This window comes from Xyrauchen texanus, chromosome 18, assembly GCF_025860055.1.
Source record: "Xyrauchen texanus isolate HMW12.3.18 chromosome 18, RBS_HiC_50CHRs, whole genome shotgun sequence".
Taxonomy (NCBI): Eukaryota; Metazoa; Chordata; class Actinopteri; order Cypriniformes; family Catostomidae; genus Xyrauchen; species Xyrauchen texanus.
Window position 1 is genome coordinate 19,429,237 of NC_068293.1, and position 18,868 is coordinate 19,448,104.

The following is an 18,868-nucleotide window of genomic DNA, read 5'->3' on the forward strand; positions in this document are numbered from 1 at the left end:
AATCAACCACACTCACTAAAGGTCAACACACTAAAGATTGGGTTTGGAGGCATCATGGTAATGTTTATGACACAAAAAGATACAAGGGGATTGAAATACTTTAAAATACTCTGTAAAAGTTGTATTTATTGTTTTTGATTTCTCCACAAAATGTTGCCCTTACAGTGTTGAAAATATGATTTCAGATACTTTTGTTGCTAAAATTACTTCTTTGTGCACTGTTCCGGGGAGTTTCATAGTCAAATATCAGAGAGGAATTTAATGTGACTGAATTTGTACTTTTGGTTTTCTTAGACACCAATCAACCACAGAAATATTGTTTATGATGAAACTTGGTCATTTGGAACATGGTTCTTTATGTGGTAACACATGTGCTAAACATACTGGTGCATTTTCATGATTAAAAGTTTTGGGAGTAATCCAACAAAAATTCAGCATTTCTGCACCCTGCATAACTATACTGGACACCATATTAAAATCTGAATATGCTAATTGAAAATTAGTCATAAGGCTAATCTCTGCTTTGAAATGGCATCTGAAGAGGAATATCAAGTAACATTATAACCCAGAGCTTAAACAACAGTTGGCCCCATTAAAATACACTCTTAATATGGTCAGTATACAGTCCCTTTGTTTACAGCTAAATCTAAATCAAATCAGTGTATGATGTTGTAACAATTACTTATTTCTTGTGTTATACAAAATTAAAAGCACACAATTTTGTAATAAACTATAAATCAGTGTTATATATCAGTCTATACTGTATATCAGTGAACTCTGAAGTGCTTTAAACTGGATTAACATGTTTGTATGTTATAAAACCTAATTTGTTGCTATATACGTTACAAAGTCACCCTCTCCAAACAGATTTAGCTAACAACCACATGCCAATGCAAATTATTATGAAACAGCTATTCTTCACAGCAATGTGTAATCATGTAACACAGTATCAGTCTGAAAAAAGTGAGTTTTGGAGAGGTTTGATGAAGGATTTTGAATCCCTGTCCTTAAACAAAGCAAAATGCATATTTGATTAATTATTTACTGATCTTTGTTACTGTTGTCTTCAGTCAGCAGAGGAAATACAGTTTTGATGTTGATGAGATCAGGAATTGTTCAGATTCCAATCCTGGCCATGATATGCTCTAAGGTGTTGAAGCCATTCCTAAAGCTCAGGGGTGTCAGTAGGGGCCAGTGGAGCACATCCTCTTTGGAATTGAAGTGGAAAACTTCCTGATGTGTCATCCTCTGTTAGATTTATGGAAAAAAAATTGGATGCAATATAGTCAATAAGAACACCGAAATGAAGTCCCATAAATCAGTACATGTATAACAAGAAACAACAATAACAAAGAATCTGCCCTCCACTGAGAAATGTAGAGTAGTGCAGTTTTCGCATTCTTTTCTATAGGGCAGACTGTATTTCTGGACATGATCCATGTATCTCATTACTTTGCAAACCATTTGTGAAGGTCATGTCTCCAATAACAGCAGAACAGTCCTCCTCCCACAGCTGTCCCACTATCCAATACCCTACGAAATGCAATCTGCCCCTGGCTAGCAAGGACAAGTATTCGGAGAGGGAGGAGTGATGCATAAACAGTGCTAGCAGGTTTGGATCCACGTTCTAACCCCCTTCCAGTCAATGACACAAGTATATGTAGTAAAATAATACCACCCTTCTCCTAAGCATAGAAACATCAAAAATATCCCAAGGCAGAAACACTCAACATAACTCCACTAGCATGGACTAAATATAACTCTCTCTCTCTCTCTCTCTCTCTGTCACCTAAAGAAGCCTTTTAATTCTTGGCAGAAATACACACATACTCATATGCTTGTTTTTCTATCATGCTAGGGACTTTTTATTGAAGTCTATTGTTTTATACTGAGCTAATGATAATGATTTGTTTTGTTACCCCAATTTAATAGTTATTACCATGGGTAGAATTGAATGAAATTCGGCATGTATCCTCAAAATGTCATAATGTTCAAGTTTCCCAAGTTTCGTTAAGTTCTGCATTTGCGTTAAGATGTAGGTTTATATTTTCATTTAAATTTTTAAATAAAATTAAAAATTAAAACAGTTATTGGTTTATATCTTCTAAATGATTTGACAAATCAATTTGGTGATACATACCAAATTTTGTGGGAATTGGATAAACGATTTTGGAGGACTTCAGTGCTTGGACCCTTAATTACTAGAGACTAACTCCTTTTTATAATAATAATAATAAAACATTATTTACTTTACAGGACATTCCCAAAAGATATGTTTTTTTGGGGGGGGGGCATTTCTGTCCCCAAAATATAGCTAATCTATCTTATTCTGTAGCATATTCAATTATTCCTTCATTGCTTTCACTAAAACCATCCGACAACACTAAAAGCAAGTAAAAAAGAATCATCAAATACAACAAAACTGCATGCACAATTTTCACTCTGCATTCTCTCAATTAGTAAGTGTTCATGCAGTCCAATGTCAATTAGTGCAGTTGTGCCTTTTCATGCATAATAGACTCCCCCTCAAACAGGCCCTGTTCAGACTACTCCCATCCCTCATTCTTTACGTGTGTACTTACATAACTTAAGAAGTGGCCCAGTGTGTTAGCTTCAACACCCCAATCTTTACATCAAATATTCCCTCTCATTCCCATAGTCCATTAGAGAGCCTGTCATATCAGCAAAGTCCTCCAGGACCAAGCTGGTTGAGTCCTCACCAAAGGGCATCTCTGTGTCTGAGGGCCACATTTGGTGCAGGGGTTTGGGCATAGGGGCCTTTTCCTGATTCTGCTTGGAGTTTCTTGCATCTGAGCCTTGGTTAGGTGTTGGATCAACCTTGACAACTGTAGGATCTTCTTGGCTTCCCCGGGGTGGTGAGCTAGCACTGCCGCCCTCACTGCCCTGTGGTGAGGGGGCAAGAACATGGTAGAGACTGGGGAGACGAATATCAAGGCGCACACCACTCTTTGCAAATAGCTTGTCATTGAGTGAGTAGAGTTTGTCAGCGATGTCACTTCCAAGCATGACAGAGAATAGTCGGGCGATGTAACGATCCTTGGACAGTAGAAGGTAAAGCCGACGTCTGCGCCAAGAGATGTAATGGCAGTCTGTCTCTGCAGTTAGTGTCACCTGAGGTCAAAGCAGGTCAAAATGATCAGGGGGAGTTTAGAGCATATAATATTTAATGACTGTATGAACATTGCATCATTTTGCTCAATAGCACAGGACAAAGTGTCTTGCCATCCATGATGGGGTCAATCCAATTGTTTCTAATTACAAAAACAGTAAGATATCATACCTGGAAGTTCCCCTCTTCTGTTGGTCTAAGAGATTCCCATTCTGGTGAGTCAAGAAACTGGTGAGGGAAGATATAATGGAGAAACTGACCTTCTAAGGAGACTCTAATCCTGTAAAAGAAAAAAAGAGCCATCCATTTAATGTCACCTCACATTGTGGATTGACTAATTGTTTTATTTGGTAGAACAAAACGCAAGTTACAGCGTAAATCTAAGAATAAACTGCTACTAGAAACATTAACCGTCATGTTCTGTTTGGGGTCTAAGAGACACCATGACCCTTTTTAATAGCTCTTAAACACTTGGATTTGTTTCATTGTGTGTTTTGCCAGGGTCAAATTCAAGCAATATTACTATATTGGATAATAGTGACATTTCTGAAAAGTATATTCCTTATTTGTGACAAAATAGAAAGTTTATGCTTTAAAAATAACTGTCTATAGATCACAACAGTGCCCACCCACTTTTTCAGCATTCTTGGTTCCTCTAGGTAATAGTTCTAAGTTCTATTACAAACTTTGATTTGAAGCAAAAAAAGTATTAGAAAATTTAAGAAAAAGACAAAGGTACACGACTTAGTACTTATCATCTGGATATACATGAGGGAATAAACAAACACATGAAGCATTGTGAATGATGTAATAGAATTAAAAACAGTGGAAAAATATAAAAGTATTAATTTAATGTTGTTGATTATACAGTATGTGTGGAATTCATATATTTAAAAGTATTGCAAAATATTCATATATATATACAAATATACAAATAGTTTAAAGAGTGTAGGGAGACCGACGATTGTGTCATTCACAGTGTGCCATGGAAGTGGGTGGTGACAATATGGGGCTTGTTTGGCGGGCTTTGTCAGCGGCGATTCTCTGATTGGCTGATCATGAATATTTTAGTTCTTCACCAGGAATTCCGCAATTGAAAATGACTTTTAAACAATGAAGTTAAAATAAAGTGAACAGATGGCTTCAACAGAATCAAACCATATATTAACCTCAGAGCTCATGATTGGTCTGACTTTAAAGGTTTATAATTTATTGTAAGATCAGTTCACCAATAGAGAAAATCAATGGGATTTTTACTTGCTGAAATCCAAGTCTCAACTGAACATTAGGGTTATAAATGAAATTATTAATCTAGGGTGTTAAGAGTGATACCTTGTGCCAACACAAGACTACTCACTACTTAACAATACCGCATGTCTATTACTATCTATGATAAATCACTAGGTGCATTCTGTTACTCACCTGCCAGAAAGGAGGAAGGACAACTGGTCAATGGGTGTCTTCCCTTCCACAGCATATGTCTCCTCAGCCGCTAGAGAGAGCACTTTGTTCTCACATGCAGCAGTGATCTCTTTAAACACCTGCACAGGTACATCCAGTGGCAGATAGACAGCTGTGTACAGTGCAGAAAGCTCTTCATTGGCTAAACCATCCTGCATCAGCCGAAAAATCAGATGACACACCTGTGCCAAGCACTGCAGCATCAGCAGCATGTTCCAGAGGAAGACATCAAGGCCACACACTGTCAGCCAGCCCCAAAGACCCAGACACAGGAAGGAGGGAGCCAAGAAACTGAAGATGTACAGAGCCCCATATGCTCCACTGCCTCCCATGTACCCCAAAAAAAGAATGGTGTTTCCCAGATGGTAGATGGCACCTTCAGTGTTGTTGGTCCATCCATCGCAAAGTGTATTGTTGTAAATTATAGTGCCAAAAAAGTCGCCAACATTCATGTTTCTGTCTTTTGCGTCTCCGACTCAATCAAAAGAATTCATAAAACACTGAATCAAGAAAAAAAAAAAAAAGTAGTGGTTTATAAGAACAAGGTGTTTAAAAAAAAAAAAGCTGATTACAAATAAAAAACTAACAACATGTATAAAAAGACTAATTTCCCTTAGTCTCTAACAACTAATACACACCTTACAGTTTGGTTCAAACTTTTTAAAAAACAGTTGGAATAAAGGCTGCTGCATAATTCCATTCCATTGAATTCCACTGGCATTCACTAGTCCTCCTGAATTTTACAACATCAGCCCCACAATGTTTCCTTTTTCTCCGCTTCTGTTCACTCTGCCTTACTGGATTGAAGACTGTTGGAAACATGGAGCAGTAGAGGCGGGGGAGAGACCCAGAGAAGGATAACCATGTTTGGAATTGAAACCTTAGGAGGAAAGAGCCACCGACGGAAAACAGACTTGATACTTAACATAACACAATGATTGCCAGGCAGAGTGATTATGATAACAAGTGACACTAAGCAAAGCATTCTGACATTTGGGAAGATCATGAAAGCTCTGCCAGATGTCACCAACTCTCATTTGTTCACTATCAAACAGTAAAGTGTATTCCAGCTCTCCTATAGTAATGGCATTTAAGGGGAGGTGGGTTAAAGGCTATTGGGGGCATATATGATAATTTGAGTCCGATAAAATAACAGGGGAGGCATGTAACACTGTTTACCTCCCCCTCCAAACAGTCGATGTTTGTAGTTTTACAAATCTTTGTCCAGGAACTGCTTGTTATTAATGGGCTACACCATTCTGCCACTAAGCAATAGTGTCATAATAACTCCTGTCATAACTTTTTTATTGCTTTTGTTTATTATTAGGAGACATTCAATTAAATAGGATTTTGTGATATGATTAATTTAGAAATTTGATACCAGGTAGACAGCTAACATAGATGCCATGATAAATAATGTACAACATAATTAGCATCCACCCTGCAAGAGAGGCATGCAGATAGAAATGTTTTCAGACACAGTCTTTGTCTATATTATTGTTTTCAGTAATATTCAAGCCTGTTTACAATTTAGTCACTGTAGTCAAGCACGCTGAAATCACTCACCCAGAAACGTATAAGCAAGATAGCGAAGCAGTAGTCGGCATCTTACAGTACATGTGTATACTGTACTTGTAGGGTCCTCCCTCTGTAGAGGCCAATAAGGAGCAATGGTTACTCTCCAAAGCCACATCCATACATGGCATTGGGCCAAAATGTGTGTTTGCGCACATGTGAGAGAGACAGTTAACAAGAGAAGGCTTTTTTGTCTGCAGCAAATGTGCATATGAATCATTTATAAATTTATTTTATTATACCATAAAACTAATAACTTTAACAAGTGTGATCTGATTTAAATATGGCTTTGAACAGTAGTATGTTCAGTTTACCTCAACAGTATTGTAAATACAAATAACAGAATAATGATCGAAAGGAAGCAACATGAGGAAAATTTACACCAATTTACACATTTCATTTCTAAATTGAATCTCTCTGTGCCCATGGGATTAATGTAACACTTGTTCTTATCTATAACATAATTATACATAGGAATAGTCATGTTCTTTAAAGTAAGGTTTCATTTATATTTGCATTAAAAAATAATTTGGTGCTCAGTCACCAAGCTGTCTAGATATACAAACTCTGTGGGGGGAAAAAGGCAGATGCTATTTGAACCCTGGTGCAAGTAATGGTATATGCTATTTACACCCCTGTGCAAATAGTGTCAGATACTATTTGCACCCATATTTAAATACTAATATACAGAATGGGCATCTCTGCAGTGTATTTATTTAGAGTCCCAAAGACACACTACATTACCCATACCCCTAATACTAACCTTTACCTTGCCTTAGATCAAATAAAATACATAAAATAAAGTTTTACTACAGTAACCATGGTTTCACGAGGGATCGAGTGTGGTCGACAGACCCTGCCCCACATCAAACTCTACTCTGCACTCCTCGGCACTCAGTCACCAAATCACTGCAATTCATTTTTTCTATTACTTTAAAGGAAATATTAAGAGTGGAAACAGGAAATCAGTGGGTCAAAATGCAGAATAGAAACCGCGGTTGCTAGGACAACAGTACACATTCACACCATCTTTACACCCCAAATGTAAAGGTGCAAATAGCTGCACTGTGTGGGGTAGATGCTTTTTACACCAAGGTCCAAATAGACAGTCCGAAAAAGACAAACCCCAATCTGTAGTGGAAAACACAAATGTTGAGTTGCATTTGATCTGCTCACACCAGGTGTACGTACATAATAAAATCTCTTCTGCGAGTAGACCTCAGATTAGAGTGTGCTGGGAGCAGCAGTTCTATTTTAAGTCTACGTGCATAGTTAAGTGCAGCTGTCACCAGCCAAATGCTGGCACAGAGAATCCAAAAGAGAAGAAAGCTTGAATCGGAACAAAGTTCAGACTAGCCTACAAGGAATAATTTGTAAATGCTTACACAAAAACCCAAATAAAACTATTTAAAATTATTTAAATTGATTTAAATGGTCTCAAGCAACCAATACTTGTTAATGCAGCATCAATCATTTAGTAAAAAAAAATGTGATACTGTAATTATTGATTAGGCTGAGTAATTCAAATATGCACTAAAGACAAAATGTAGCTAGCCATTTTATTATAGAAATCTCTTCATTTCAATTTATGAATAGTAAACTTACAAGATGAGAGAAGGACATAAAATATCTTGCATAGGATCTTTATTCATCTTAAGTTTAAGTAACAATATGCACATATGAAAAAGACAGAAAATAAGACAATATTTCCCTCAGAAACAATTTCAGTACTGCATAATCTTCCCTCCAGTGTTTAAGTATAAATAAAAATGAAGCACACACCAGGTCCATTTCACACAGCCAGTCACAAACTGTAAACGGAAAGAAAGAGACACAGTTACAGTAAGCATATTTTAACTGATTCATAAAAATACATTTTAATGCTCTCAACAACACTAAGAGAACTAAAATTGCATTAAAGATTTTTCTTTATTTAATTCACACTCCACTGCACAGCGCAGCAATTAAATCAGAACATTAAGAAAGTCATCGTGAAACCCATTTTACTTCCCGTAATCTGGCGAATTCCCAAGTGAAACAGGTTACTCGGTGATAAAGAAAAGTTGGGTGTGACTTTGGGAATTGATTGGATCGAGAAAGTGGGCGTTACAATACCGAGGCAGAGCATAATCAGGGTATATGCAGGAATCTTGAAGTTAATTTTAATACCTTTTCAAGACTTTTTCAAGAACTTCTCAATATTTTTTAATACCTCACCGCCACTTCAAGCTGTAACCATTTACATCAGTGATACTTTTAACTTCACAGTTTTAGTTTGTGATAAAGACTATATACCACTCTGATACAAAAAAAATCAAATAGGCTGGGATAGTAAATCAAAGCAAAGTTTATTAAAAAACAAAACAAAACTTTGCTCCACCCTCAACAACAATCATGCTGACATGTGCCTCAGTTCTTCTGATTTTGTTCCCAGCAGCTTCTCAGTTTGGACCAATTCGTTCTGTTTTTCTTTACTACGTCTTCTGAGGATGTTGGACTTCGTGATCAGTTGTGCCATTAATGTCCCAGATTTCCCCTCTGCCGTTTGAGTTCAGTGAATGGTGTTTCTCCGCTGTGTGGAGACACCACAACACCTCAGCACGCAGTGTTGCTGTGCCGCCCAGAGCCACTCTGATGTCGGCTGCAGAAGATGAGGAAGCAGAGACAGCCCGGGTCGTAGCTATAGCTTCAGGTGCGACTGTCGGTGGTGTAACGACGTTGGCACTAGGTTGTGGTGGTGCAACGCGATTACCACAGAAGCTAGCGATGGAGAGCTGCCGCTCTCGGCGTCTAGCAGCGGCTTTGTGGCTAGCACAACACATGTGGGACTTTAACGAGTTAATGCCCATTGACACAATACTTATTTTTTTCTTGCATAATGTACAATATGCCTCCCTGACATTCCCCTCGACTGGCTGCAGCCACTCTTTGAAGTCCGGCATTTCCATTCAGTACGCTGCAAATTTGCACTTCCCCATTCTGTTCATGAGTTCACCAACCTTCTCTTAAAACATTTCGGTGCGTTGTAATACGCACTGGGAACGCCAGAGCGTACATTGTGCTTTTGAACTTCCGCCCGCCTGTCCGCTCTGGTGCTCTCAGAGGCAATTTACGAACACACCCACAATAGCCTAGTTTTTTATGTACCTGTTCGTTTTTTTAATAAAAATGACTAAATTCACACACTTTTACAATGTTTTTGGGACTCAAACTGTTGGACAGCTAATTCAGAAAAAATACTTTCAAAATGTAAGACTTTATAAAGCTGTGATAAGACTTTTTAATACTTTTTAAGAGTCTTAATTTTCCCAAAATTGATTTATCACCTTTTAATACTTTTTAAGACCCCGCGGATACCCTGATAATACTACATTTTTGAAAAAGATTACAAGGACATATATTCTTGCTTTTAAAAATTAGGACAAATTTTTATTTGGAATAACATACACCAATTAATCATGCACAGCAGGACTCTGAATGTGCATTAACAAAGTAAATGGGGTCAAATCAAGATTGTGCCAAAATAGTGATAAAAATAATGAATGTGAGAAAAAACAGCATATCCAGCACAGATATAGAAAGACTTGGAAGCGAATTTTAAACACAAAAATGAAAATTCTCTTATAATTTGCTCACCCTCACGTCTTCCCTGATGTTTATAACTGTCTTTTTTTTTTCTTTTCTTTTTTGCTGAACACAAATAAAACAAATTAGAACAATATTTCAGCTCTGTAGGTCAATACAATGCAAGTAAATGGTGTATAGAACACTGAAGCTCCAAAGAGCACATAAAGGCAGCATAAAAGTAATCCATAAGACTTCAGCAGTTAAATCCAAATCTTCAGAAGAGATATGATGGGTGTGGGTGAGAAACAATATTTAAGTCTTTTATATTTTACTATAAATATCCACCTTTGACAAGCCCCAACAAGTAGGTGGCAATATGCACGAAGAATGTGAATCGTCAAAAAACAAAAGAAGAATGTGAAAGTGAAAATGGAGATTTATATGCTTTTTGGATATTCTGAGTTCTAGTCACCATTCACTTGCATTGATTGGACCTACAGAGCTGAGATTTTCTTCTAAAAATCTTTGTGTTCAACAGAAGAAAGAGAGTCATACACATCTGGGATGGCATGAGAGTGAGTAAATTATAAAAATAATTCAAAAAAACATTTTTGGGTGAACTAATCTTATGAACTGTACTTGTACATTCAATGCACTGAACCATTCAAGCAAAGCTTGATACAATTACATAACAACAGACCCTCCTGTGTGTATCTTGCTTTGTAATTGCTGATCATCAAAAGACAATCTAAAAGACTTACCATCCATGCAAATGCATCATGATTGTGTTAGATCTTAAAACCAAGTGACCTCATGCACTCCTTGTGAGCTTCAATGAGGTCTGAGCAGCTTTCTTCTCCCTTTTCAATGATGCTGAGATGGAGCACACAATATGTTACCGCTACTCAATGATGGTAATACATGAAGCAAAAGTTAACCAATTTTTATAACATCCTCACCAGGCATCTCTTGCTTTCTTGGTCTCAGGACATGCACAGCAAGGTTTCAGAGGCTTCTTCTGCTCTGTTCCCTCAATAGCAGGTGAAGACTCAACACTGGCTGCAGACAGGCTCGACATTTCCACTTCCAAGTGCTGCCTGAGAAGAATAGCAGGTGACATGTAACTTGACCAGCTCTAAACCAGCTCAAAATTATCTGCGCAAAACTTGCAGGAAGTACCAGCAACTTGCCAAAATGGTCCATCATATTAACGGATACATCATGTCCACTATTACTCAACGATGAAGCTGCTGGATACATGTTTTATTTAAGATCCAACAATGTCACCTTATAGTAACTATAAAATATAGCTGTTCCGATATCAAAACAAACGATATCTGTGTGTATTGTTTCATCAGGATCAATATTGGTGAAATAGTTTGTTGTGCTTGTGTGCAACAACTGCTTAATCTTATGTAGTCACAAAAATAACTCTGTCACAAAAGCCTATGTAAAATAAATAAATAATAATCTGGTAGATATCCACTCACTTTGTGTAATGCAGACAGTGTTGTACTCGCGTGTGCCCTTCCTTACATAATCTGCGTGCTGCTATTGCAGCTGTCAAATCACACAATAACCCTGTGGTGAAAGCAGAAGTGTCGGATAACTTCCGGGTCATGGTTTAAAACAACAAAATTTATAACTTTTTTTAATTATTTAAGATATTCATGTGAGGGTACATATGCGCCATATGAGAATGCTAAACGAAGAGCATATTGCATTTGTTTTGGTTGCTTTCCTGTTTTGGGATGTTGACATGACATCTATGCCCATTTTACCTCCTCAAACACTGTATAAAAAGACTTGCCGTTTGGTCCATTTGCTTTTGTGAATTGACATAAAAATAAAATACAATTATAATGAAACAAGGATATTTTGAGTAATGATCCTTAAAATAATAACCTAAAATCACATGCTCACATGCTTAATTATTTATTCTGTCGATAATAAAAACCTCGACATCTTTCCAAAAACTCATAATAACTCAGCTATCCACATTGTTTATTTAATTTTTTTCTGTTAACCCTTGTTCATTTACCTCTGTTTATTATGCGTATTTTTTGTTTGTGCTGCTATTTAGCTTTGACGGAATGTATTAAATTTTATGTTTACTGTGGCTTCTTTGTATTTTCATTAAAGCAATATATATATATATATATATATATATATATATATATATATATATATATATATATATATATATATATATATATATATATATATATATTATTATTATTATTATTATTATTATTATTATTATTATTATTATTTTATTTTATTTTTTTTTTTAAACTCCATGAGTCGACAGTTTTTTATTTCCGGTCTCCGGTGTTTTCACTCGCATTGGCGTAAATTGGTTGTGTAATGTTTGATATTTGTAAACATTTTCAAAAAACATGATGATGCTTCACAGAGTCGAGATAAGTGTGTGTGTGTGAGCTTGTATTTATCACTTTGTGGGGACCAAATGTCCCCATAAGGATAGTAAAACCCGAAATTTTTGACCTTGTGGGGACATTTTGTCGGTCCCCATGAGGAAAACAGCTTATAAATCATACTAAATTATGTTTTTTGAAAATGTACAAATGCAGAAAGTTTTCTGTGAGGGTTAGGTTTAGGGGTAGGGTTAGGTTTAGGGGATAGAATATAAAGTTTGTACAGTATAAAAACCATTATGTCTATGGAAAGTCCCCATAAAACATGGAAACACAACATGTGTGTGTGTGTGTGTGTGGATGATATCCAAGGTTAGTTATGTTGATATCATTAATTATTATGAGCTGTTATGACAGCCAACAACTGCACGAGCTGAGCCTGAAATGTATTTGTACATTAAATAACACTTAAATGCTTGTTGTTCTCTGAATCGCTCGTTTTGGCAGGTTTTACTTGTCATCTCGAGACCAGAAATACAAAGCAGGCCATTAGAATCATCATTGTGCCGCCCAGTGGTTGCTCAGGAAAACTGGCTAGCCATTTCTAACCAAAATTTGTACTCACAGTTTAGAGAGTTAAGGGAGCACGATTCAACTTAAAAAAATAAATAAAAATAAAATAGGGGGCTAACAACATGGTAAACAAATAAACGTCTTTTGAAAAATAAAGTTTTAAACGTTTTTTAGGTTTTGTTAGATTCTATGAAAATAATATTACAAAAATATAATGTTATACAAAATATAATATATTCATATTGACTTATATTATAAGTCAATCATATTTTAATATAATTAAAATTCTAAATGTATAGTTTAAGTCTGAAGTTTGCATACACTTAGGCTGAAGTCATTAAAAAAAAATTTAACCACTCCACAGATTTAAAATTAGCAAATGTTTTGGCAAGTCGTTTAGGACATCTACTTTGTGCATGACACGAGTAATTTTTCCAGCAATTGTTTACAGACCGATTGTTTCATTTTTAATTGACTATATCACAATTCCAGTGGGTCAGAATTTACATACACTAAGTTAACTGGGCCTTCAAGCAGCTTGGAAAATTCCAGAAAATTATGCCAAGCCTTTTTAGGCAGTTAGCCAATTAGAAGATTATAGAAGCTATAGCTTCTGATAGGAGGTGTACTGAATTGGAGGTGTACCTGTGGATGTATTTTAAGGCCTACCTTCAAACTCAGTGCTGCTTTGCTTGACATCATGGGGAAAACGCTCATCTGTAGAAATAATAGTATGCAAGTGTAAACATCATGGGTCCATGCAGCCATCATACCGCTCGGAAAGGAGACTAATTCTGTCTCCTAGAGGTGAACGTGGTTTAGAGCAAAAAGAGCAAATCAATCCCAGAACAACAGCAAAGGACCTTGTGAAGATGCTGGAGGAAACAGTAGTCAAATATCTATATCCACAGTAAAACAAGTCCTATATCGACATAACCTGAAAGGCTGCTCAGCAAGGAAGAAGACACTTCTCTGAAACCACCATAAAAAAGCCAGACTATAGTTTGCAAGTGCACATGGGGACAAAGATCTTGGAGAAATGTCCTCTGGTCTGATGAAACAAAAATGTTACTGTTTGGCCATAATGACCATCATTATGTTTGGAGGAAAAACGGTGAGGCTTGCAAGCCAAAAAGCACCATCCTAACTGTGAAGCATGGGGGTAGCACCATCATGTTGTGGGGGTGCTTTGTTGCAAGAGGGACTGGTGCACTTCACAAAATAGATGGCATCATGAGAAAGGACAATTTTTTGATATATTGAAGCAACATTTCAAGACATCTGCCAGGAAGTTAAAGCTTGGTCACTAATAGGTCTTCCAAATGAACAATGACCCCAAGCATACCTCCAAAGTTGTGGCAAAATGGCTTAAGAACAACAAAGTCAAGTTATTGTAGTGGCCATCAAAATGCCCGGACCTCAATCCGATAGAAAATGTGTGGGCGGAACTTAAAAAGAATGTGCGAGCAAGGAGGCCTACAAACCTGACTCAGTAACACCAATTCTGTCAGGAGGAATGGGCCAAATTTCCAGCAACTTCTTGTGAAAAGCTTGTGGAAGGCTACCCAAAATGTTTGACCCAAGTTAAACAATGTAAAGGCAATGTTACCAAATACTAACAATGTGCATGTAAACTTTTGACCCACTGGGAATGTGATGAAAGGAAAAAAAGCTGAAATAAATAATTCTCTCTACCATTTTTCTGACATTTCACATTCTTTAAATAGTGATCCTAACTGACAGGGAATGTTTTCTGTGATTAAATGTCAGGAATTGTGAAGAACTGGGTTTAAATGTATTTGGCTAAGGTGTATGTAAACTTCTGACTTCAACTTTATATACACTGGTGGCAAGTTTGGAATAATGTACAGATTTTGCTGTTTCAGAAAGAAAATTGGTACTTTAATTCACCAAAGTGGCATTCAACTGATCACAAAGTATAGTCAAGATATTACTGATGTAAAAAACAGCACCATCACTATTTGGAAAAAGGTCATTTTTGATCAAATCTAGACAGGCCACATTTCCAGCAGCCATCACTCCAACAGCTTATCCTTGAATAATCATGCTAAATTGCTAATTTGGGACCATTATTTCACAGTTCAAAGCTATTTTGTTCATTAAATTAATCTTAACATTGGGTTTGTTTTGTGTTGCCACAGTATGCAATAGACTAGCATGTCTTAAGGTAAATATTAGGTATAACATTTCTTCTTGCTTTCTCTTCTCTAGTGAATCCCTTTCTCTAGAAAGTCGTCAGTCAGTCATTGATTTGAGGAATGTATTACATGAGTAACCTAAAGTTCTCTTTTTAACATTTGTTCAGTATCTCACTATGGGATATAGCCAACTCCCGTATTGCAGATATGCTTTCCGAAGCAGACCGTCCACCGACTTGTGTGGGGACAAAATAACACACTTGTGCTTCATTGTGTTATTGTTGATTTGTGTGTATTTTATTATTATTATTTTTACACATCGGCATGTTGACTACCCACACCAAGGACTGAATGAGCCAATGATGGCTCTGTGACATCCAGTCTATAAAACCGGACAAAAGTGTGAGGCGATGCCCAACTCGCAGCTGCACAAATGTCCTGGACTAAAATGCCTATGAACAGCACCCACCAGGTTGCCATGCCTCAAGCACAATGAGCTTAATATAATAGCCTCTACTACCCAATGAGACAACCACTGTCGTGATATGGTCTGCCTTTACAAGAATCAGCCCAAGGAACGAAAAGCTGTTCACTTTTCCTCAATGCCATCATTCTTTCCACGTACAAATGTAGAGTACGAACTGGACGCAAACAGAGAAGCCGCCGCTCGTCCTCTGGCAAGGAAAAGTTGGCAAGTGAAAATTTAGCAAATCCACCTTACAGCACCTTAGGCACAGGTGAGCTTTAATTCTATACTTTCAACTAGCTCAAAGGGAGGCTGAGAAAGCTAAATATTTCCCCCCGCACTTGCAACAGGAAATCCCTGTGCAGCAGGAGCTGCCAAAGCTGGGTGCTCAAAAGTTTAATTATCTCCCCCAGCCACAGTTTCCCCGGCCAGTTCGGGGGCGATCAGTATGACTGAGTGACCATTTCCTTTTATTCTTTTTAGAGTTGGAATGATCAGACTCAGTGGAGGAAACACGTAATGTAGCGTGTTTGACCAAGGATGCACTAGAGCATCCACACCCATAGGAGCACTGTCTCTTGTCAGAGAGAAGAACGGAGAGCAATGAGCATTTTGTGTGATGCAAAGAGATCTACGGCAGCTCACCCGTATCTCTCCCACAGCTGACTCACCATCTGAGTCTCCATTCTCTTTAAAGAGGATTCCCCCTGGACAGGGTTCCCCATAGAGTATTCATCACTCCTGGAATATGCGTTGCCCGTAAAGAGAGAAAGCGTGCAGCACTCCACACAATCAGATTTTGTTCCAGCCTATGTAGCCGCTGTGAACATGTGCCCCCCCTTGTCTGTTTATGTATGCCACTGTTGTTGTGTTGTCTGAACCGACTAGGACATTGTGGCCTTGAAGGAACTGTACAAAGTGCTTCAATGCTAGAAACACTATCAGTAACTCCAGAAAGATTATGTGTGCGTTCTTTAGTGACCAAACCCCGTTCACTATTCTGCCTTCACACACCATGTCACAACCTGTGAGTGACGCATCTGTCTGCGATTTAAGTGACGGTGAGGACACAAGTGCTGCGCTGCAATCCAATGCTGAAACTCTCTCATTCGCAAAACTCCCAAAAGAATAACTGACACCATTGAGGCCTCTATGAAAAAGGGACAAACAACCGCAAATCGATCCGATGCAGAAACGCTCGATGCTGATCTGAGTTCAAACTGAGACCCATAAAACTTATGCTCTGTGAGGGAATCAGACAGCTCTTTGTCTAGTTTATTTTGAATCCCAGATTTGCTAAATGAGACACTAGTGTTATCATACCTGTCTCTGATTGCTGCTGCGGTGGCACACACAGCAGTAGATCATCTAGATAAGCAGACACCCTGAGACCCGTTAACCTAAGCAGCATTAGCGCTGCCTCCACACACTTGGTGAAGACCCTTGGAGTCAATGAAAGTCCAAAATTTTCCCTGATAGGTAAATCTTAGGACTTTTCTGTGTGATGGGTAGATGCCAATTCCAGAATGGGACTGAGACCTCCTCTCTTGGGGATGGAGTAAAAGCCCTGGTGTTGACATTAACACACTGTTGAACAGAGGTGGTTTTATCATAGATAAAACCCAGGGATGAACTGTGCATGCATGCCAACTTTCTGCGTGAACAGTGAGGGGCCCACTGACCTCTCGCTGACTGTGGCGGAGCTGGGGATTGTAGCACTGAGATTGGTATTATTTTGTGGTTTATTTTCACACACTTGGCCCACTGCCTGGATGCACAGAGGAGATTTTAATTTTTGTCACACCCATGTTTTTGTGCAAAATTTCCTCCTATCTCTTTTCTGACATCGTGGGAGGAGAGGAGAGATATAAACAGAGGCACTGGGGAAACTGGTGGCAACACACATTAAATTGTTTGTTTATGAACCGTGTAACACAAAACTTATGGTTTGATTCCCCTTCCAAGTCCTCTTGGCTGGAGGGGCAGAAAACAAACTCACTTCTTGAGGGAGGAGTGGAACAGAGACTCCATGAGTGCTGTTCACCCACTCCATGTCCCAAACCAGAATACTGGTTAGGTCACCCGTCTCTTCTTGTTCCCCTGAGGGTTAGACAGACCATGTTTGTTCTCCGCCGCTGCAAAAAAAGCCTTGCTTCTTGACTGGGGCTGTTTCAGCTGTGCTACTCCCTGCACTGACTGCTGGGGTGGTGGGGGATGCCTGGTCTAGGTTTAAAAACCAGATTGTCCACCACTAAAATGGGATATGAACCCAAAACATGATGGCTGCGGGGGGAACAGTGGATTTTCAGGGAAGTCAGGTCTCGAACACTTCCCCATCCTTTTTCCTCAAATCACACTGCTGCCACATTATGGACACGCTAGCCCCAAAAAGAGCTTATGGATCCACTGGGGCAGCGAGGAAATCTATTTTCTCCCTCTCAGACAGGCCAGACAGACCGTGCCAAATAGCCCATTCACCCACAATGGTGAGACTTATGCTGTGACCGCAGCTCTGGACGGCCCCTTTTGACATATGTAGGTTGAGATCCACAATAAAGCAGATCTCTTCCCACAATGCCACATCCGGTGCCCCGCATCAATTTGTTGGCCCATCTCCTCCATCAACTCGGTCTGATATGCTGTTAGGAGCGAGATAGCTTTAAGAGCCCTTACAGCTAGAGCTGAAGATTGGTAGATCTTTTGGTAAATGGAGGCCAACAATCTCTCCATCCGTCCCGGCAATGAAGCGCGATTAGACGAGTAAACTGCCCGACAATCGGGGGTAAGGTGATTCACCACTGACGCCTCGAATGGAGGGGGGCTGAACATCTTCAGATCCTCCATTTCGTGCATATCCAGCATAGAGTAACCTTTAACAAGCCCTCTGTGATGTACCTGAACGGCTTGCCTGATGAACTATTAATCGATCACTTCCAAGTCCTGCTGAGATCTTCATGGGGAATAGAACGAGAATGAAGTAGGCACCTATGACAGTGGTTTATAAAGGAGGTGGGACTCCCTCATCACTGCTGTGATTGGTCTGTCAACTAACAGACTGGGTGTTATTGGTGTTTCCAGGACTGTCCACGCCCGAGGCGTTACCAATAGTGAGATACCAAACAAATGTTAGAAAGAGAACCTAACCTGCTGGCAATAAAATACTGTATCCAGTTTGCTAAAGTTCTAGTGAGCTGCATGGTTTTGTTATAAGCAGAAAGTGTCTGATTTTAATGTAAACACTGCCACATGGGAAACACAGATCCTTTCCCCACATAAATAATAAATTTAAAATATGACTGAAATTTTAGTTAAACCACAGAAAGACCTATAAAATGATACTCCTGTCTTCTTCTCTTTAATGCACTCCTATGTGTTCATTAGAAAGAATCTCATTGTCATTACCATATGGGAGTGATAGTCATTATCACACAATGAGAATGTAAGTAATTCTATCATCTCTCATTATCAGCCATCTGTCTAGTTCAGAGGACAATATCAATAGTTGTGATATTCAAAACCACCTCATGTCAAAGAATTGCCCTACAGTACAGATGAGCTT

General features: G+C 38.5%; 2 protein-coding genes across 4 annotated transcripts; both read right to left on the reverse strand.

The window, feature by feature from the left end:
- Positions 1-109: 109 nt before the first annotated feature.
- Positions 110-5,471, reverse strand: LOC127658644 (popeye domain-containing 2). Of its 3 annotated transcripts, none has more exons than XM_052148026.1 (4): positions 5,230-5,471; positions 4,553-5,091; positions 3,302-3,410; positions 110-3,132 (listed from the first exon to the last, which is right to left on the reverse strand). In XM_052148026.1, the coding sequence occupies exons 2-4, from the start codon at positions 5,041-5,043 to the stop codon at positions 2,629-2,631; spliced, it is 1,104 nt and encodes a 367-aa protein (XP_052003986.1). In that variant the 5' UTR covers positions 5,044-5,091; positions 5,230-5,471; the 3' UTR covers positions 110-2,628. The 3 variants fall into 3 exon arrangements, with proteins under 3 accessions (XP_052003986.1, XP_052003987.1, XP_052003985.1); XM_052148027.1 differs by having other exon boundaries at positions 110-1,248; positions 2,721-3,132; positions 4,553-5,471; XM_052148025.1 differs by having other exon boundaries at positions 111-1,248; positions 2,583-3,132; positions 4,553-5,470.
- Positions 5,472-7,718: 2,247 nt separating this feature from the next.
- Positions 7,719-11,324, reverse strand: LOC127658646 (cytochrome c oxidase copper chaperone-like). The gene is made up of 4 exons (XM_052148029.1): positions 11,224-11,324; positions 10,693-10,830; positions 10,495-10,606; positions 7,719-7,977 (listed from the first exon to the last, which is right to left on the reverse strand). Exons 2-3 carry the CDS (start codon positions 10,809-10,811, stop codon positions 10,522-10,524), a joined length of 204 nt encoding a protein of 67 aa, XP_052003989.1. The 5' UTR covers positions 10,812-10,830; positions 11,224-11,324; the 3' UTR covers positions 7,719-7,977; positions 10,495-10,521.
- Positions 11,325-18,868: the final 7,544 nt, after the last annotated feature.